General features: G+C 39.3%; 1 protein-coding gene across 2 annotated transcripts in view; it reads right to left on the bottom strand.

The window, feature by feature from the left end:
* Positions 1-875: 875 nt before the first annotated feature.
* Positions 876-22,689, bottom strand: part of NRBF2 (nuclear receptor binding factor 2) — a 36,819-nt gene continuing 15,005 nt past the window's right edge. Inside the window, exons 2-4 of one of the 2 annotated variants that reach the window (XM_015088326.3) lie at positions 19,308-19,392; positions 14,313-14,353; positions 876-2,400 (exon numbers count right to left, since the gene is read on the bottom strand). In XM_015088326.3, coding sequence (XP_014943812.2) covers positions 1,690-2,400; positions 14,313-14,353; positions 19,308-19,392 — 837 coding nt within the window. In that variant the 3' untranslated portion in view covers positions 876-1,689. The remainder of the gene's footprint in view (positions 2,401-14,312; positions 14,354-19,307; positions 19,393-22,689) is intronic. The other variant, XM_027062091.1, reaches the window with a different exon arrangement.

The following is a 22,689-nucleotide window of genomic DNA, read 5'->3' as shown; positions in this document are numbered from 1 at the left end:
GCCACCCAGGCGCCCCCAAACTGACATAACTTTTAACAGAGAATAGAAGTCTTACTCGTGAGAAGCTAGCTTATTGTCGGTTTCATCTGCAGCAAGATGAGACCTGAACAAATGGGGCCTTGGCACCGTCACCTGGACTCCCCCTACTTCTGCTAGTTTCATCACCCCGTGTGTGAGCCCTATCCCACCCTCAACCCGGCAGTCCCTGACCCAGTCTCTAAGGCAGTGTGGCTCGCTGGTCCATCTGTCTGTCCCTCCCACGACTGCACACAGTAAGCCAAGTCCATGCTTTAAACACCCCCAGGGTCTGTACCCAGACGCTTCACCTTCACCCCACCCCCACTCCTGCTGCAGCGGTGGGACCGCGCCTGCGTGCTGCTCCCCAGCCACCGTGCCCTGGCTGGTGGCAGGCCCCGGGGAGAGCCGCCTGCAACTGAGCACTGTGCAGGAGGCCAGGCACACATTTAAACCTCAGGACCCTCCTTATGCTCTTTCACCTCAGTCGTCGGGGAAACAGACTGCAACAACGGAGAACAACCCTAACATACCAGCGTCGTTTGTCACTGGCTGAATCTCTTCAAATTCATCTTCAGGGTTTACAACAGAGAAACCATACAAAACGTGCCTTTAGACTACCAACACATTTGGGGTGACTGGGCGGTTCAGTCGGTTGAGCGTCTGGCGTCGGCTCAGGTCGTGATCTCGCAGTTTGTGGGTTCGAGCCCCACGTCGGGCTCTGTGCTGACAGCTCAGAGCCTGGAGCCTGCTTCGGATTCCGAGTCTCCCTCGCTCTGCCCCTTCCCCGCTCATGCTGTCTCTGTCTCTCGAAAATGAATAAACGTTAAAAAAAAAAATTTAAACTACCAACAGTCAACAAAGGTATAAAACACAATTACTTTATTGATCTCTTACAATCAAACACTGTCAACTACCATTACTTCCACTCATGCATCAGTAAAGGATATTTCCTTAGTATTTTCAAATGATACATTTAAACGATAAACAAAAAAGTTAGAACTTAAAATGCACCCTGATTAATTATGTAAACTGGTAATTTTTTTTAAAAAAGCATAACTAACAATTTGGTTCCTTTCTTCATAAAATGGAAATTTAAATATTTCTCCTGATAGTCTTGAGGTTCTCATTATGTCGTGAGTAGTGCAAAGTGTGGCACAGTTTCATCTAGAAAGGTGTGTCTCACACGCCTTATTCAACAAACGAAATGTGCATAACAAAATGCATACAGTCAATGCATGATAGAAAGCATGTTTCAAACACAAGGTGGCCCCTCGGGCCACCATATTATTTAGGTTTTTGCATTATCATTTATGGCATTATAGATTAATCATACATAACATATTTTTATACATTTTAACCCTGAAGATAAGAAAAATAACTGTTGCTTGAAAAAGTTATTCCAGGTAGCCATTTGGTTTGTATCAGGAGAAAGTGAACCTCCGAGAGTCTAGTGTCTGCCAAGTCTGGAATCAGCTGGAGTCCGTCGAGCGGACATGACATACTTCACAGTGACTGTTTCCCAAGTCCCGGCGACGCTTCTTCCCACAGTGCGCCAGACGACGAAGCATCTCTGGAATCACCCTTGCATGTGGTTTTCCCTTTTTTTTTTCTGGATCAACTACTATTCTATTATTTTGTCCTTTCGTCTCAGCTCCTTTATGGCCTTTCATTTTAATTATTCATAAATCCTTTCAGAATATCCTCAGAGAGCTCCATAAGGGGAAGTTCTGGAGACGGAAAATCCAAGGGAGGAAGGTTGGGTATGGGGATATCCTTGGCTTTGCCGGTATTCGCTGAAAACTTCTGCCAGGTTGGAGAGGCTGTGGCAGTTTCCGAATGTGGTGGCAAGCTCCACAACTCTGACTTTTCTACAAAATCAGCATCCACATCCAGCTCCTTTTCTACTGGGCCTTTTAGAAGTCTGGCCTTTTCAGCCTTTAGTTGTTTGTTTTCTTTCCTTAACCTTTCGTTCTCAGCCACGAGGAATTCGACGTGCCTCTCCAAATCTGCGATCTTGGTAGCCTGCTCCTCTATGACTGTCTTGTCGTCCTTGGGGGCTTTGCTTCCAATGCACGGCTCTGCTGGCTCCCTCTTCTGCTGAAGTAAAAACAGCAGTGTGTCTGGATCCCTGTCAAAGACCCCCTGGATTTCAGGCAGATGTTTCTCCGTAGAAGGGCTGTATTTCTCAGAGAGAAGGGGGCTCTGGCCCTCTGCATCCTCAGAAGGAGGTTTGTGCGGGGCCTGGAGCTGGGCGGCCGCATCCTTGTCTGTGCTCTGCTGGGCTTTCAGTCTCTCTTCCCGCTTGGCCCTTTTCCACCTCTCCTGGATGAGGAGGAGCTGTTTCATGTGGCTGTCCCTTTGCAATTCCAGTGACAGATGAGCCTATCACACAGAAGGAAAGGTGTCATTTAACATTTAAGTCTCTTTAGTAACCTCCAATGAATATAATCCCAAGATCCTCCTTTCTAAATAACTTTATAACACTTAAAATTTACATACTATGTTTGCAATTCAGTAGAACCCCTGATTTTGTTAAAGACAACTGGGTCTTTAAAGACAACAGTCATGGCCCCACCACAAAAAGAGGGTGCGTGCAGGCCACACAGGCGACTAGGGGGGTCTGCACTTCTGAGCCCGACATCTCCCATGTGAGGCCACTCTTCCAAGACCAAGATGTAGCTCAACTCCCTAATACATAAAGAGAATCAGCCAAAATAAGACCGAGGCACACATTCTAAATGAAAGAACAAAAGACAAATCCTTAGAAAAACAACTCCATGAAACAAAGATAAGCAATCTACCCCATAAACAGTTCAAAGTAAATAAAGATGCTCACCAAACCTGGGAGAAGAATCAACATAAAACTTCAACAGAGACAAAAAATATCTCCATAATATAAGAAATTATCAATCAGAACAGAAGAATACAATAAAAGAAATGACAAATACATTATACAGAACAGAGTAGATGATACAGAAGAACAGATCAGCAATCTCCAGGACAGGGTAGCAGAAATCACCCAAAGTAAACACCAAAAGAAAAAAATTGGGGGATGAGAATAGTTATTTAAGGGATCTCTACTAGGAAAATATCAAGACTAAGAAAATTCACATGAAGAAATAACAGCTGAAAACTTCCCTAACATGGGTAAGAAAACACACATCAGGTCCAGGAATCAAATAGAGCCCCAAACAAAATTAACCCAAAGAGATCCATACCATGACACATTATAATTGTCAAAAATTAAAGACAAAGAAAATCTTAAAAGCAGCAAGAGAAAAACAACTAGTTATGTATACGGGGATCCCCAAAAGATTAACAGCTGTTTTATATATATATATATATATATTTGGAAACAGCAAGATTCTATTCTGGGAAAATGAATTTTTGGTATTCTCCTTCCTCATCTTTGTAACAACATCTAATTTTTAGGGCTGTTCTCTGAATATCATTTCTTTCTAAATTTATTTTGAAAGAGAGATTGCAAGTGGGGGAGGGCAGAAGAGACAGGGAGGGAGAGAGTCCCAAGCAGGCCCCACATTGTCAATGCAAAGTCCATTGTGGGGCTGGAACTCACACACGAGATCATGACCTGAGTCGAAATCCAGAGTTGGACGTTTAACAGACAGGGTCACCCAGGCACCCCATGAATGTCATTTCTGTAGAGATCTTTGTAACTCTGGTTTCGATGAAACTTATATAACCTCAACTATAAAGTAACATATTAGGTTTTGTTATTATATAAATCAATAATTTTATTTTCACCATCAAAAGGATCATGTTCTGTCAACAGGAGTGTAAAATCTGCTATCTGTCTGGCCAACAAAAACATGAAGCCCCCATATGAACTGGGTGGCAAGGGAAAAGTACAACATGGGAAACGGCAATTTCAGAAACAAAAACACTTTTCCAACATACACACGTTCCAAAAAAAGGCCTCTGTAAAGTGTACAAATGGTAGAAGAAAATGTAGCAAGTGGAAAGCCCGGGTGGTTCAGTCGGTTAAGTGTCCGACTTCGGCTCAGGTCATGATCTCACCTTTCCCAAGTTCAAGCCCTGCATCGGGCTCCGTGCTGACAGCTCAGATTCTGTGAGATTCCCTCTCTCTCTGCCCCTCCCCCTGCTCGCACTCTGTCTCGAAAGAAAAAGAAAAAGAAAAAAAGAAAAGGAAAAAGAAAAAGAAGAAGAGAAAGAAAAAGAAAAAGAAGAAGAGAAAGAAAAAGAAAAAAGAGAAAGGGAAGGGAGGGAAAGAGAAAGGAAGGGAGGGAGGGAGGGAGGGAGGGAGGGAGGAAAACAAGAAAAAATACAACAAGTACCACACACTGGTAAAGAACTGAACATATCTGCTGTTCTTTGGCAACTAAGCCAAGTGCAACGGCTAGAAGAAAGCAATCACTGACAGGTTTTCACAATCTCACATTTAATTCTCCACTTTCCTGAGCAGCAGCACAGCCTGGAGAAGTGTCACTGAAGACGGGGACAGAAAAACACTGCAGGAGTTGACCACAAATCACATGGTACACACTTTAGGGAACTGCAAGAATCCTGTATAAAAGTGTGTGTTTCTGACCACCACAATGAAGATATCACAAACGTGGAATGATTTATTTTTTCCGAAGGTCTTAGGTCTTCTAACATCACGACCGTGCTGCACACTAAACAATACCAGAGTCGTAACAAATACCAACTATGCCAATTACAGAATTTGGAAGGAAATGGAGAACGTGTTCTATTTTTCAGGTGCTCTGTTTCAGACCAATTAAAGCCCCCGGTCACTGACACTGTCTTTCTTAAAAGCGTGAAGGGCTCTGGCCTTTTAACATTAATGCTTCTGGCTGGTGCCTGTGTCTGTGTGAAGCAAGCCTCCAAGCTCCTGGATTCAGGGCTCCTGGTGACCCAGCGCCAGCGGTAGGAGCTCCTGGCAGGGAGAAGAGGGAAAGGGGTGGCTCTCTCCCAACCCTCCCACAGCAAGCAGGGTAGGAACCGCGGCGCCTGAGCAGGATGCCCGCGACCCCTGTGCAGCTGTGACCAGGCACCAGTGCTGGGGGCACACGCAGTCCACTGCATTCCTTGATTAGAAGACCCAGGATACTAAAGATGCCAACTCTCCCCAAATCGATACACAGGCTTAATGCAATTCCAGCTACATCACAGAAAGATGCCAGTTACAGAAGGGGGGAAGGCTAGGCCTCTGGTGATAGTGTTACAGGAGGTGAATCCTCTGCCAACTATTGGCTGGTTTCTAAGCAAAAAGTCTGTAGGCCAAGAGTGGCACAAAATATTCAAAGTGCTGAAAGGAAAAAACTTATAACCAAACATACCTAGCAAGCTTACCATTCAGAATTGAAGGAGAGATCAAAGAGTTTCCCAGACAAACTAAAGCTAAAGGAGTTCATCACCGCTAAACCAGCTCTACAAGAAGCATTAAAGGGAATTCTTTAAGCAGAAAATAAAAGGCCAAAACTAGAAAGAAGAAAATACCTGAAAGAAAAATCTCTCACTAGTAAGGCAAAACATACAGAAAAGGAAGTAGATCGACCAGGACAAAGCTGGTATGAAGGTTAAAAGACATAAGTACTAAAATCAACAAAATCTCCAATAATTAGTTAAGGGTCTCATTAAATAAAAAGGCATAAAATAGATATCAAAAACATAAAACGTGTGGGTGTGCGCACATGAAGGTGATAAGGTGACTAAAGGTGTAGTGCCTGTAGAATGCATGCCTACTTAAATGACCACCAACTCAAAACAGACTGCAATATATGCATGTTATTATATATAAATCTCATGGCGACCACAAACCAAACCCTTACCACACAAATAGAAGTCCAAACATAACACTAAAGAAAATAAATACAAGGGAAGAGAGTAATAGAAAAAAAAGGAACAGGAACTACAAAAACAAGAAAACAATTTTTAAAATGGCAATAAATACAGGGGCGCCTGGGTGGCGCAGTCGGTTAAGCGTCTGACTTCAGCCAGGTCACGATCTCGCGGTCCGGGAGTTCGAGCCCCGCGTCAGGCTCTAGGCTGATGGCTCAGAGCCTGGAGCCTGTTTCCGATTCTGTGTCTCCCTCTCTCTCTGCCCCTCCCCCGTTCATGCTCTGTCTCTCTCTATCCCAAAAATAAATAAACGTTGAAAAAAAAATTTTAAAAAAAATGGCAATACATACCTATCGATAATTACTTTAAATGTAAAGACTCCAATCAAAATGCTCCAATCAAAACAGGTAGGGTGGCTGAATAGGTTAAAAAAAAAAAAGGCCTATGTAAATATTCCCTACAAGAGACTTACTTCCAATCTAAAGACACATACAGACTAAAAGTGGAGTAATGGTTGGGAATGCAAGCTGGTGCAGCCACTCTGGAAAACAGTATAGAGGTTCCTCAAAAAACTAAAAATAGAACTACCCTAGGACCCAGCAATTGCACTACTAGGCATTTATCCACGGGATACAGGTGTGCTGGTTCGAAGGGACACATGCACCCCCATGTTTATAGCAGCACTATCAACAATAGCCAAAGTATGGAAAGACCCAAATGTCCATCAATGGATGAATGGATAAAGAAGATGTGGTATATATGTACAACGGAGTATTACTCGGCAATCAAAAAGAATGAAATCTTGCCATTTGCAACTACGTGGATGGAACTGGAGGGTGTTATGCTAAGTGAAATTAGAGAAAGACAAAAATCATATGACTTCACTCATATGAGGACTTTTAAGAGACAAAACAGATGAACATAAGGGAAGGGAAACAAAAATAATATAAAAACAGGGAGGGGGATAAAACAGAAGAGACTCATAAATATGGAGAACAAACTGAGGGTTTACTGGAGGGGTTGTGGGAGGGGGGATGGGCTAAATGGGTAAAGGACATTAAGGAATCTCCTCCTGAAATCATTGTTGCACTGTATGCTAACTTGGATGTAAATTTTAACAAATAAAAAATAAAATAAAAAAATAAATAAATAAAAGTGGAGTAATGGAAAAAGATATTCTATCCAAACAGAACAAAATAAAAGCTGGGGTAGCAACACCTGTATCAGGGTACATACGCTTTAAAACAAAAGCTGTAATAAGAGACAAAGAAGGACACTACACAATGTTAAAGGGATCACTCCAACAAGAAGAAAATATTTGGAAACATTTATGCAGCCAACAAAGGAGCACCTGAATATATAAAGCAAATAGTAACAGATGCAAAGGAAGAAACTGACAATAATAAACAACAGGGAGCTTTTAAGGCCCCACTTACACAACAGAGAGATCATCCACACATAATAGTAGTAAGGAAACACTGTCCTTAAAAGACACATTAGACCAGATGGACTTAACAGATATATATAGAACAATCCATCCAAATACAGAATACACATTCTTCTCAAGTGCACACAGGACTGTCTCCAGGATAAATCACAGGACAAAGGCTCAATAAATTTAAGACTGAATTCATTTCAAGCATCTTGTCTAACCACCAGAAAATAAAACTAGAAATCAACTACAAGAAGAAAATGGAGAAAAAACAAACATGTGGAGGCTAAAACATGCTACTAACCAATCAGTGGGGTCAATAAAAAAAAATCAAAGAGGACTCCAAGACAATGAAAACACAGTAATTCAAAGACTATGAGATACAGCAAAAGAGGCTTTCTAAGAGGAAAGTTAATAGTGATACTGACCCACATTACAAAAACAAGAAAACTCTCAATCTAACTTTTCATCTAAAAGAACAAGGACATGTAGGTGGCTCAGTCATTTAAAGGTCAGACTCTTGATTTCAGCTCAGGTCCATGGTTCATGAGATCAAGCCCCGCGATCAGGCTCTGTGCTGACAGTGCAGAGCCTGCTTGGGATTCTGGATTCTCTCTCTCCCTCATTCTCTGCCCCTCCTGTGCTCATACTCTGTCTCTCCTTCTGAAATAAACATTAAAAAAAATTTTTTTTAATGTTTTTATTTATTTTTGAGACAGAGACAGAGCATGAGCAGGGGAGGGGCACAGAGAGGGAGACACAGAATCTGAAGCAGGCTCCAGGCTCTGAGCTGTCAGCACAGAGCTCGACGCGGGGCTCGAACTCATGGAGTGTGAGATTGTGAACTCAACCGACTGAGCCACCCAGGTGCCTCTAAAAAAAATTTTTTTTTAAGTAAGAGACTACTACAAAAAATTGTATGCCAACATGTTGGACAACCTTGAAGAAAAGGAAAAATTCCTAAAAACGTACAACCTCCCAAAACTGAAGCAGGAAGAAACAGAAAATTTAAATAGACTGATTACTAGTAAGTGAACTGAATCTGTAATAAAAAATTCCTAACAAGCAAAAGTTTAGAACCAGATGACTTCACAGGTGAATTCTACCAAACATTTTAAGAAGAGTTAATACCTAGCCTTCTGGAATTATTACAAAAAATAGAAGAGGTAGGAAAGCTTCCAAATTCTGTGAGGCCAGCACTATCCTGATACCTAAACCAGCCAAGGGCACTACTACAGAAAAGAAAATTACAAGCCAATATCAGAACACAGATGCAAAAATCTTCAGCAAAGTATCAGCAAACTGAATCAACAACATATTAAAAGGATTATCTACCACCATGATCTAGTGGAATTTATTTCAGGGATGCAAGGATGGTCAATTATCTGTAAATACATTAACCAGAGACACCATGTTAACAAAATGAAAGATAAAAATCATCAACAGATGCACAAAAAGCATTTGGCAAAATTCAACATCCATGCATGATAAAAAAAAAAAAAAATCTTGACAACATGGGTTTAGAGGGAGCATACCTCAACTTAATAAAGACCATATATGAAAAGCCACAGCTGAGGCACCTGGGTGGCTCAGTCGATTAAGCGTCCAACTTCGGCTCAGGTCATGATCTCGCGGTTTTGTGAGTTCAAACCCCACATTGGGCTCTGTACTGACAGCTCGGAGCCTGGAGCCCACTTTGGATTCCGTGTCTCCCTCTCTCTCTGCCCCTCCCCTGCTTGTGCTCTGTCTCTCAAAAATAAATAAATGTTTAAAACCCACAGTTAACATTATACTCAATGGTTAGAAGCTGAAAGTTTTCCCTCTAAGATCAGGAACAAGATAAGGACCATCAACTCTTGCCATTTGTTCAGTATAATACCAAAGTCATACCCAGTAATCAGATTTAAAAAAAAAAAGAAAAGGTATTCAAATTGGTTAAGGAAGAAATAAAACTCACTATCTGCCGATGACAGAATACTATATACAGACAACCCATAAGAAGCCACCAAAAAACCACCAGAATAAATGATTCCACTAAAGTTGCAGGATACAAAATATACAGTAATCCATCACATTTCTATACACTAATATCAAAATAGCATTAAGTGAAATTAAGACAACAATCGTATCTACAATTACCTCAAGAAGAATAAAATACCTAAAAATAAATTTATAACCAAAGTGGCCTATGGTCTGAAAACTAAGACACAGATGAAAAAAATAAAGATTACACAAATAAATGGAAAGACATACTACTGAAATGTCCATGTCACCCAGAGCAATCTACAGATTCAGTGCAATCCCTACTAAAATACCAATGACACTTTCCACTGAACTAGAACAAATAATCCCAAAATGTATATGGAAACACAAAAGTCCCAAATAACCAAAGCAATCTTGAGAAAGAACAAACCTGGAGGTACTATGCTCCCAGATTTTATTGCAAAATAAAAGTATATTATGTATGTATGTATGTATGTATGTATACACACACACACACAAGTATATTACAAAAGCTATGTAATCAAAACAGTATGGCATGGCACAAAAACAGACATATACATCAATGGAACAGAGTAGAAGTCACAAAAATAAATGCACATAGAGTAAATCCATGACAAAGGAGAGAAGAATATACAATGGGGAAAGACAGTCTCTTCAATAAATGGTGTTGGTAAAACTGGTGTTTGCACTACATGCAAAAGAATTAAATTGGACCACTTTCTTACATCATACACACACAAAAAATAAACTCAATGAATTGAAGACCTAAATGAGAGACCTGAAACTATAAAACTCCTGGAAGAAAACATAAGCAGTAACCTCTTTCACACTGGTCTTAGTGATTTTTTTTTTTATCTGTCTCTTCAAGAACAAAAGTAAAAATACATGGGACTGTATCAAAATATAAAGCTTTTGCAGTGAAGGAAACCATCAACGAAATGAAAAGAGAACCTACTTTTCATAAGGGACAACGTATTCACAAATGGAAGTATCCACTAAGGGGTTATCATCCAAATTATATAAAGCACTCATAAAAGTCATTATAAGAAAAACAATCGGTTTTTAAAAACGGGCACAGGACCTGAGTACACATTTTTCCAAACACATACAGATGGCCAACAGATACATGAAAAGATGTTCAACATCACTAACCATTAGGGAAATGCAAATAAAAAAACACAATGAAATATCTCACACCTGTCAGAATGGCTATGAAAAGTCAAGAAATAACAAATACTCGCAGGACATGGTGAAAAAGGAACCCTCATGCACCGTTGGTGGGAATGTTAAGTTGGCGTTGCCACTACGGAAGCCAGTATGGTGGGTTCTCAAAAATTTAAAAATACAACAACCCTACAATCCAGTTATTCCACTACTAGGTATTTACCCAAAGAAACTAAATACACTAATTCAAAAAGATATCCACACCTCTGTGTTCACTGCAACATTTACAATAGCCAAGATACAGAAACAATCTGTATCTGTGGGTAGACGAATGGATTAAAAAAGATGTGGTACAAGGGGCGCCTGGGTGGGTCAGTAGGTTCAGCATCAGGTCATGATCTCAAAGTTCTTGGTTTTGAGCCCTGACGTCAGGCTCTATGCTGACAGTTCAGAACCTCTGAACTGCCTCTGCTGCCTCTGTCTCTATCTCTCAAAAATAAACATTAAAAAAAAAAAAAAGATGAGGTATATATATACAGTAGCGTATTATCCAGCCATAAGAATGAGACCTTACCACCTGTGACAACATGGGTGGACCTAGAGGATCTTACACTAAGTAAAATAAGTCAGAGAAAGACAAATATCTTATGATTTTACTTGTATGTGAAATCTAAGAAACAAATGAACAAAACAGAAACAGACTCATAAATACTGAGAATTGGTGGCTGCCACGGGAGTGGGGGGAGTGGTGTGGACTGATGGATAAAACAGGTGAAAGGGATTAAGAGGTACAAATGTCCAGGTATAAAACAAGTAAGCCTTGGAGATGAAAAGGACAATAGAAGGAATACGGCTAATAATATTGTAAGAACACTGTATGGTGAGAGATTGGAACTATACTTATGGTCAGCACTGCATAATGTACAGAATCGTCAAATCACAATGTTGTGCACCTGAAATTAATGTAACATTGTATGATCAACTGAACTTAAAAATGACAGAATGAATGGCAGTTGAGGAACAGAGAGGCTCAGGAACTTGCCCAAGGTCACACAGCCAAAAGGCAAAGCAGAGGTGTGGACCAACCAGGGCAGTCCAGCCCCAGTGAGGTGGTTTTAAAACACGTCTGAAAAAAATAAAATAAAATAAAAAATAAAATAAAAAACATGTCTGTAACTTTTGAACAGTCCTATCAAGAGATGGAGTCTAATTCCCCTCCCCTCGAACCGGGTGGGCCTCTGTGGTCAATTCAAGGAACAAGGCAGACGTAGGGACAATGCTGTGGAACTTCCACTATCTGTTGGCTTCTCCTCAACCACCATGTGGGCAGATTAGAGAGAGATGAAAGAGGATGAGGATGAGGAGAGATGCCGCGCTGCCTGAGGAGCCCTAGCAGTTTCAGACCCAGCATCAGAGCCCTCCCAGCCCAGCACCAGACAGAGAAGACACCTCTGAGATGACACCACCAGCTACCACCATTGACCGCATGACAGCCCTCGACCCCGGAGGACTACCCAGCTGAGCCTGAGCCCCATCAACCTGATTTGTGAGCAAAAAAAAAGACTTTATTATAACGTGACAACCTTGGTGATCTCCTTCCACTTAATGAACAGTCAACCATCATCATGCCATACAGCTAGTAAACTTATCTATGTGTGCGTGTGGAATAGTAACTGTGCTGCAAGAACATGGGAGATGTTTTTGGGCCACCACCATCACCACCTAAGTACTCACTGCGTAGGATGTCGCGTGCAAGGCTTGTGTGCAAACAGTCTACCTTCACATGGGTGTCATGATTAAGTTTTCTTACCATTTTACAAGTTTGCTTTCAGAGAATTACACTACCCTAAGGTATGCCTCTCTCTCATAATTGGGAGAAACTGCATATTGGCCTATCATCACACATAAGTGAGTTTTTAAAAATGTTAATAATGTTTCCAATACTGTATTATGGATGACTGTAATACTGTAGACCATAAACCCTTTATAAGGACTCATACAGTGGTGTGGAGGTTAGGCTACTGTGAAACAAGAGTATGGATTACACCAGGCTGCCACGAAGCAATCACACTGCTATGACTTCATCAGTGCATGAACTGTTATACCTGCACATAAATGAGTTTTTCACTTTCATTTTTGATGTCTAGTGTTAGTAATATGTATTAATTTCTACAGTTTTGTATTCTGTTAAGACAGTACTGATATAGGTGGTGATATAGGTGGTAACAGACAATTCATCTCATAAACAGACCACATAAACTTATTTTATCAACAAATACAGGATAGTACTTTAAATGTTTTCCTTGTGATTTTAGTATTTTCTTTTTTCTAGCTTACATTCATGCAAGAATACAGTATATAATCACCTAACATACAAAATATATGTAATCAACTGTTTATGTTATCATTAAGGCTTCTGCTCAACAGTAGGCTATTGTAGTTAAGTTTGGGAGAGGGGGTATAAAAATTACAGGCAGATTTTCAACTGTACAGGCTTGCATCCCTAAGACCCAAGTTATTCAATAGTTGACTATTCAACATTTTCTAAGCTGAATGTGTTTTTTGTCAGTGAGTATTTGTGCAAACTTTCTGTTAACAATTTTCTACTTGTAAAAGTAACATATTCACTATAGAGTATGTGAAACAAACTTTAATATTTGGTTTAAAATATTGCCTGGCAATATGTGAACCATACTATGTACTTTTTAAATTTTTTTTAATGTTTTCATTTATTTTTGAAAGTAGGGACAGAGAGAGAGAGAGAGAGAGAGAGAAATAAAGAGCAGAGGAGGAGCTGGGGACTGGGGAGGGGACAGGATTCAAAGCAGTCTCTATGCTGACAGCAGAAAGCCCAATGTGGGGCTCGAACTCACAGAACTGCGAGATCATGACTTGAGCCAAAGTCAGACGCTTAACCGACTAAGCCACCCAGGCACCCCCACACTGGGTACTTGAAAAATTTTCTAAATGAGAAAAACACTGGTCTAAAAAAAAAATGACAATGCAATTTAATAGAATTCTATCTGATACGATTTTTAAAAACTTAAATGCCATTTGTATTCAGCTTGAAATTAGGAAACTTTCTGCTTTAGGTATGTATACTACAACTAGCTAAAATCCCTTTTTATTAAGGGGCTCAGAAGGCTCAGTGCATGTATGCATTATGTGGCTAACATGAGCAGTTCTACACTGTCAAAAGGAAGTGCAGGAAATAAAACACAACTTTCAGATTTTCTTGGTTCAGTTTGAGGAAGTGGCATTTTCTCCCTGCCACTGACATCCCCTCACAGAAAAGATCTCCTTAATTCAACTAGACAAACATTTACTGAGTATCTCCTACGTACCCTGCCACTTGCATAATCAGAAAATCATCTTTGGATGAAAGCATTTTCAAAACCTAGGTACACCCTCCCCTAACACGGAAAACATTTAAAGCCATCGGTGAAACCAATATAAAGGTACCAGAACTGTTTAGGAATTCAGGAAAAGACAAATTCAGGTTTAAATTATTTTTGGCAAGCAAAGGGAAGTCCAATTGGTCGACCCTTGGCCAGGCCTGCTTACTTTCTGTGAGCTAATACTCAAATGAGTTAATGATCAGGAAAGACCCTAGAAGTCTCTAAGGAAAACACTCGATCTGAGATCTAGAACTAACTAATAGAAAACAGAACAGAAGTTTCTGCATGCCATCTCTGGGATGTCGACAGTAGTTCACTGAGTTTTAATTTCTGAAGTACTCCTATCTTTTCCATGTTATGCATTTTTGACTACAGTGTTTTGAGAAGGGCATAATACTTTATTTTACACACAATTCAAGTATCCACAAGAAAATCCTTCTAACCCTTATGCAAATATTAAGAAATTGTCTCACCTGCTCAGACTGTGTGAGCTTCATGGCTTCAGAAAGATATGCTGGTTAAAAAAAAAAAGGCACATTAATGAGTGTCATAATTTTGTAATCAACAGGTCAAAGGAAGAATTTCAACACTCCTATGACAAAAAAGAACTGGTTTTAGAAGCAATTCCAAGCAATTCTGCTACATAATTATCTTGTTCCTAAAATCAAACAAGGTGGGGATTTTAAGAAGATAGGATTTTTTTTTCCCTTAAGTTGTATTTATTTATTTTGAGAGAGACAGAGACCGTGCAACTGCGGAAAGAGCAGAGGGAGAGGGAAAGTGAGAGAATCCCAAGCAGGATCCACACTGCCAGCACAGAGCCTGACATGGGGCTTGAACCCACGAAGCTGCAGGAACATAACCTGAGCCAAAACCAAGAGTCGGATGCTTAACTGACTGAGCCACCCAAGCCTCCCAAGAAGACAGGATTCTTAACTTCTCCAAGAAGTCAGTGGTAATCAACTGTAGATATTCTCTACCCCACCTTGAAGGAGTCTGCTCTTCAAAATCCTTATAGATTTCACAATTAAGAAAGTAAAGATGGCCTAATAAAAAAATAGGATTAGGGAGGATTAAAACTAAGCAAGAACCTTATCAAACCTTATTATTATGATCACAAAAATGTCAAGAGATTGATTATAGGTGTCTTTTTAACCACATGAATACTTGGACTATATCATTTTGGCCTCCTTCAAAACTACTTTTATTGAATTATTTCTGAGCTATCCCATCAACCTAACCTACCATGCATGAATCAGGTAGTTAAAAGCCATTAAGAACTTGTTGACATATTTATTGTAAGTTGTTGTCTTTTATTAAAGACCCTAAATAGTCCTAATAAGTAATAAACTTAAGCTTCTCTTTGACCTTAGGATCAGTTCCTGGGTGACTTAATTTACTTGAATTTAAACAGTCACTGTAAAAATACATTTTTCCTCTCTGCTAAAAAGCTTAAAGCCAAATTCTTCTATCAAATAAGCAAGAACTCATGGTACACTTTGTGAACAATATTTCCAGGCACTCCTCATTTTATCTTTCTAAGGATTCCTCATCTGCTTATTTTTAATTACATTTTTTATTTTGTTGTATTCCTCTGGAAGACCTTTTATGTACTGCCTGGAACAAAAGAGAGTATAAACAAGTATCATAATAGATCATACACAATCTCCATTTCTTATTTCTTATTATCAACGTCTCAGTATCTCTCATCCCTACATTAAGTTCCTTTTTGCCTTTTTGCAGATCTTACAGGGCAATCTTTCTGTTATATTAAAGTCAAATATTTTAATGATTTTGAGTTCATGACTTAGAACTGTTGCCTGCTAGGTTATACCATAATCTTTAAGATACGGATTAACTGGATGGTCCTTCCCCAACAGTAAAACAGTTGGCTATATAGCCTTTGCTCTAGCCATACTTAAATTTTTTCCTCAACTTTTGTGTCTTTTATTCCTATAGTAAGTCTATATAACTGCATACAGACTATTTCTTTGTCTTTTTCTTCATGTTTAAGGCTGTTGAGACACTCTTATCTATTGCAGCGATACAGTGTGGATGAACTTCCCTATTATTTCCACATACCATCGTCTCCCCATCTGAACTACAGTTTGCTGTAAATTCACTTTTTAAACAAAGGGAACAGTTTCATAAAACCAGGCTTAAACCAACTGGACTGCCTTTGTAGAACCTTGCAACTATAACACAACAGTAGAGAATACCCAAGGACATGAGTTTCCAAAGCCAAAAAAAAAAAAAAAATCAAGAGTCACACTGCCACTTAAAGTATTTCCCATGTTTTAATTTACAATTTGGGTCTTAAGGGGGCATCTAGCTGGTTCACTTGGTAGAACATGTGACTTTTGATCTTGGGGTTGTGAGTTCAAGCCTCACACTGGGTATAGAGATTACTTTAAAAAAAAAAAAGTAAAAATAAATAAGTAAAATTTGGGTCTTAATAAAAGAAAAAAATTTCATCTGATTAGTCATGAATTTGTTCCAGAGTCACAAGTGAGTATCTCACACACACAGCAAAATATTGCCTCTGAATGACAAAGACTGATCTGCTCAGAATCATTTTCATGCTGCCATAGCTTCATGGGAAGGTCCGGGTCAAGACAGGTTTCAACCAAGTATATGTAGACACTGTGAACTCTGAGGTCTGCTCATCTTCTAAACTGCTGGAGTTCTAAGCACTGTAAATGGCTATTATCAACTTCGCATTTAAGCTTTTGCTCTTTTTGCTCTTTGTCAAAGAAAAGAAACCCACTTAGGCAAGTGGACTGTGTAAGACTATGAGCAAGAATTCTATCCAGCTATAGCTGCTAGTCAAGGTTTCTGAGCAACAGATTTTTCTGACAATCCTGGAGTCAAGCCCCATGTCAGGTGTAGATCTTACTTAAAAAAAAAATCCATCAGAAGATCACAAAGTATAGAGGCTATGAGTTTAGCTATGTAATCTCAGGGTAAATGTTTATGTCTCAGAATCTTCTCTGATCTTTCATAGTTGGATAAGAGGCACCTCCTTTGCCCTTAAGTTCTCTATTTCAGGCTTTCCTTTTTATCAGTCATTCTCAGATGATGACCTTCCCTATATATTTTTTTTAATGTTTATTTCTTTTTGAGAGAGCAAGCGAACAGGGGAGGGGCAAAGAGGGAAGGAGACACAGAATTGGAAGCAGGCTCCAGGCTCCCAGGTGTCAGAACAGAGCCCGACATGGGCTTGAACCCACAAACCGTGAGATCATGACCCGAGCTGAAGTTGGACACTTAACCAACTTAGCCACCCAGGCACCCTTCCCTATCATATTTCTAAAATAAATCCCTTCAGAATATATTTACACCCATACCTCCCAAAGCACCTCTGCTATAAGCCCTAGATATAAGTCAATTTAGAAAACACTAAGCTTATTCCAACCACGTCAATTTTCAAATTAGCATTACATTCACAACTCCACTCTAAAAAACACAAGGCTATTTTTAACCCAGTCTAAACTCCAAATCAAATCAGCTCAGTGGGATTAACTGATCACACTTGAGTTCTATCTCCCTAATTAAAACTAATGGGATCCAAAAGGCTGTCTTTATCTTTTCTACTCCTGAGAATGTCACAGATTGTAGATACTGAGAAAGTGGGGAAAGGCGTGTAAAGCCCAACATCGGTTTTAATTCCTCAAAGACAGGGACACAGATTAGGAATGAAAGAAACGTTTCTCCCTTTTATATATTCAGAACCTCCTAACGCTCAATGCACAACATATACTGATCACTCCATTGTGATATATTTTATATACATGTAACCACAAAGACTCTGGGTTATTTAACCAGAGGTATTACTTCACTGGGGCATTCACCCACAACACTGTTGTTGTTTTTTAAATAGTGTAATATATTGTCTTTTTTTTTTTTTTTTAAGCTTATTTATTTATTTTGAGAGAGACAACAGGTGAGCAGAGGAGGGGCAGAGAAAGAGAGAGAGTGAGAGAATCCCAAGCAGGCTCCACAGCACAGAGCCTGATGTGTGGCTTGAACTTATGAACTGTGAGATCATGACCTGAACAGAAATCAAGTGCCACTTAACTGACTGAGCCACTCAGGCAACCCAGTACACTGACTTTTCTGTATAGACTATAACAATTTCATTCATAACAAAATATGGTTTATGAAAGATTTAAAGAGTACTAGCTGCCAAGTTTAATGTTGCATAAAGGTCCCCATAAAACTCCCTATAAAAATTCACAAAGACTTATGGGGTACGTAGTATGCACTCAGCCCTACAGCTGAAGGAGTACACTTCAGTGGCAAAACTCATTCTTTAAAAATAAGACTTGAGGGGTGCATGGGTGGCTTAGTCAGTTAAACGTCTGACTTTGGCTCAGGTCATGATCTCGCAGTTCATGGGTTCGAGCCCTGTGTGAGGCTCTGTTCTGTGTCTCCCCCTCTCTCTCTGCCCCTCTCCCTCCTCGCTTGTGCTTTGTCTCAAAAATAAACATTAAAAAAAATTTTTTTTAAATAAGACTCGAATTTTTTTCTAAAAATCATGGACATGTAGGCAAAAATCACTAACATGAAAGGACTTATTCAAACCAGGATCCACTGTGTGGTATTTCAGCAGTAAGGCAACACTGGAGGGGTATATTCTGCCAAGAAAGAACATGGCTTTAATCACTGCAGTGGCCTAGAAGAAAAAGAAAGTGTTTTCCTCTAACAGAAAGACTATAAGATTTGTTCTAAGAAAGGTGGCCTATTTTTAATGCAGCATAAGTAAAACACTCCCTCCTCAAAGCTTTTAGGTTAATTAGCCAACTGAAACCAGTCTGTACAAAACAGACCCCAAAAATCTATTTGAGTTCAGCACATGCTAGACTGTGGGACTGATTGGGATAAAATTAGGTGTTTGATAAGAAGTCATTAATTCTAAATTTCATACCTAAAAGCAAGCTATCATCAGCATGACACCATAGGCATGAATGTACAGATGAAATATTCAGAAGGAAACTAAGACCACAGAAGAGTATTATCAGCATCTTAGAAATCCAGTGAAAATTAAATGGTTAGAATTAAGTTAGTTATTACTTTCATAACCCAAAATGGCTAACTAACTGAAATCCATTTTCCATAGTAACTAAGATGTATATTGACAGATATCTTGCAATCACTTCTATCTTTAGGGTTCTCCAGGTTCAGAAAGCTGTGTCCAGGAGTCATTTTGCATATACAACCAGTATTGCATATACAACCTTCATGGTTTAGAAAGACAAGGTTAGGAAGAACTGGGAAATCCAAGATACTCACTTGAAAAATAGTCCAAACTGACATTCTGGTAGGTCAATACTGTCAACCTTGTATACGCAGGCCAACAGCACATCATTACTATTGTGACTTTCATTCTGAATAAACTGTTGAGAGATACTGGAGAAAAGAAACTGCCCTCCAGTTTAGACTTGGTATTTCTTTAAAAGAATACTCACCTGAAGCCTTTTTGTGACAAGAAATAGCCTCTTCGTATTTTCCTGCAGCTAATAAACGATCTGCTCGTCTGCTCTGTTGATGAGCCTAGAAGACAAACATTCTTAAGTTCCTCCAAATTATATAAAAAGACACGACTTAAAATTTTTTGACAAGATAAATAATGCCTTTTTTTTGCCACCCATCAAACCATTACAGCTGTATCTATGAGAAATCTAACAGGTAGCATCTGAGGACTGGCATCTTTTCTCAACTCTACCAATAAACTATCAAGTTTAACACCAGCACTGAGCTCCTTCAATGAGTCACATTCTTCCATTCTTCAGAGATTAACCAAGAGTTACAATCACAGATTGTATATTTATTTACTTGACTTTTAACAACCTCCTTTCAAAACAAAAGCTATCTTTTAGATCCTTTCACTAGTTTGTATAGTTTAAAAACTACAATAAGGAAATTATAAAATAGTAAAATTCAAGCTTCTATTAACTCATTCTTTCAACATTAAAGTTACTATTTAAGATAAAAATCTGTATACTGTACAGCTAAAGAATTATACCAATATTTAATATTACAGTGATTTTTTTTTTCAGGTAACACTGACCAAAACAACAAACTCAGATGTGAAAGCAAATGGCTCAAGTGCCCCCAAATGTAAAGGTAAATGGATTAATAAGTAGTCACTGGCCTCTTTACATGTGTGCTACACTTTAAGAATTACTACAACATGGGACACCTGGTGGCCAGTCGGTTAAGTATCCAACTTCGGCTCAGGGCATGATCTCATGGTTCATGAGTTCGAGTCTGCACCAGGCTCTGTGCTTACAGCTTAGAGCCTGGAGCCTGCTTTGGAGTCTATGTGTCTGTCTCTCTCTCTCTCTCTCTCCCTCCCTCCCTCTCTCTCTCTCTCTCTCTCTCTCTCTGCCCCTCCCCCACTCATGCTCACTTGCACTCTCTCTCAAAAACAGATAAACATTTAAAAAAATTAAAAAAGAAAAAAAGAATTACTACAACTTTATGAATGTGATTCCCTTTCTTACATGAGGATGTGCAGCAGACATATCTGACCTAAGGTTCCTCAGTTAGCAGACAAGGAGCAAGACAGAAATGATCAAAGTCAATTTTTCTAACTAGGTAGTTTCCCTCACTAACAAACTCACAGATGATTTAGAAACGCTGCTTTAAAAAAAGTAAAAAGCATCGTACACCCATCTTCATAGCAGCATCAATCACAACAGTCAAAAAAAGGTGGAAGCAACCCAAATGTCTCTATGTATTTATATATGTATATACATACATATATAATAGAATTATTATTAAACCTTGAAAAAGAAGGAAATTCTGATGCATGCTACAACATGAACTCTGAAGACATTATGTTAACAATAAAATATAAAAGGGGCACCCAGGTGGCTCAGTTGGTTAAGCATCACTCTTGATTTTGGCTCAGGTCATGATCTCAGTTTAGGAGTACAAGCCCCGCATTGAACTTGTGCTGACAGAGTGGTGCCTTCTTGAGATTCTCTCTCCCTCTCTCTGCCCCTCCCCTGCTCATATTCTCCCACCCCCCCCACAAAATAAATTTTAAAAAATTAAAATAAATAAGCCAGTTACAAAAAGACAAATACTATATGATCTCACTTATATGGATATCTAAAGTAGTGAAACTCATAAAAACAGAAAGTGAAATGGTGGTTGCCAGGGGGTGGAGAGAAAAGTGAGTTAAGGTGGAGAGTTTCAGTTTTACAAGGTGAAAGGTTCTGGGGACCTGTTGCACAAATGAATATACTTGCTACTAAACTGTGTACTTAAAAATGAGAAAGGATAAGTTTTATGCTATGTGTATTACCTCAATTTTTAAATCTTTATTTATTGTTATTTTTTTTTTAGTAACCTTAACTTAAATGTGGGGCTTGAACTCAGGACCAGAGATCAAGAGCTGCATGTTCTTCCAACTGAGCCAGCCAGGCGCCCCTTTACCTCAATTTTTTAAGAAAGCAAAAAGCAAATCTGTTCTGTCAGGTGTAAAGTGATTTATCTTGAATGCTTTTCAAAAACTGTGCCACAGATGTCTCATAAAAATACTTCAGAGAATCACTTTTGCAACAGAGTAGAAATATTCTCGGCATGTTTGCAAATCACACTCAATGTAAAACAGAGGTGAAGACAAAAGTAGAAATCAGCAATGCATGCTTGTTTACATTTTCCCTTCTATTTATGTCAGGAAGACACAACACTATTTAAAAGTAAGATCATCCATTTCAACTGTTTCAGAGGCTGTTTACTCTTCAAATAATAACTAAACAAGCTTTGTCCCTAAGTCTCAATTTATTCCTGAAAATAATGATGGGTAAAAGAAATGGCTAGGGGCTTAAAATACTTTTAACTGAGCATAAAATATGTCCTGAACACAGGAGTATCTTTTGGTACCTAGAAATGACACAGATCTTTTGGGAAGAGAATATACATGAAGAAAACTAAGTTATAATCAACATGATTTCTCTATGTGTTTGATAATATAGTTAAAGCAAGTGGCAATCAACAAGGTTGTAGGTGTGTGGGGAGGGAACCCACAAAGGAAGGGGTGAATTTGCATGTGCCTTAGCCTTTCTGAGCTTTGAAAGAAGCCCTACATAAGAGACAAACCTCTGAAATTCCAAAGTATCTCCTAACTGTGGACGGCAAAGTGCAGATTCAGCCCTACCACGAAGCCAGGGCTCTGGGCACAAGTCTTGGCTCTCCCACTAACCAGCTAAATTATTTCATCCTTCAGGGTCTGTTTACAGGTGATGAACCTGTAAGACGATAGACATGGACTATATCGGTGCTACTCAAGTTTTAGTGGAATACAAATCACCTGGGGATCTGGTTAAAATGCAGACTCTGATTCCGTAGGTCTAGAACAGGGGGTCGAGATTCTACCCACATGTAGCTGAAGCTGCTGGCTCTGGGACACCCTTTGCAAAGCAGGAAGAGATACTCTCTGAGGTTGCCTCTTCTATGCCTCTGATGATATTAACCACTTTCTACGTTGTACTATGAAGTACAACTCCCTAAATAAACTTCAAGCTCCATAATAACAGAATAAATTATTAAATACCAAAGAAACATACAAAAAGTTCTCAAGTGGTGAGAATAGGATCTCATACCTGTCCTGACTTCCCTAAAACCTTCCCATGTAAAGTTCAAGCTCTGATCACTCTGCCAATTCAAGAGTTACATCTCATTTAAAAATACACACCTACTCTAGGTTATCTGGTACCACAGCAATCAAATTCCCTATTTAAAAAAAATGCAGGGGTGCCAGGGTGGCTTAGTCAGTTGAGCGGCAGGCTCTTAATTTCGCCTCAGGTCATGATTTCCTGGTTTGTGGGATCCGCACTG

The sequence above is a fragment of the Acinonyx jubatus genome, chromosome D2 (genome assembly GCF_027475565.1).
Source record: "Acinonyx jubatus isolate Ajub_Pintada_27869175 chromosome D2, VMU_Ajub_asm_v1.0, whole genome shotgun sequence".
Lineage (NCBI taxonomy): Eukaryota > Metazoa > Chordata > Mammalia > Carnivora > Felidae > Acinonyx > Acinonyx jubatus.
The sequence above is the reverse complement of the archived record's forward strand: the minus strand, read 5'-3'. Positions and strand labels throughout refer to the sequence as shown.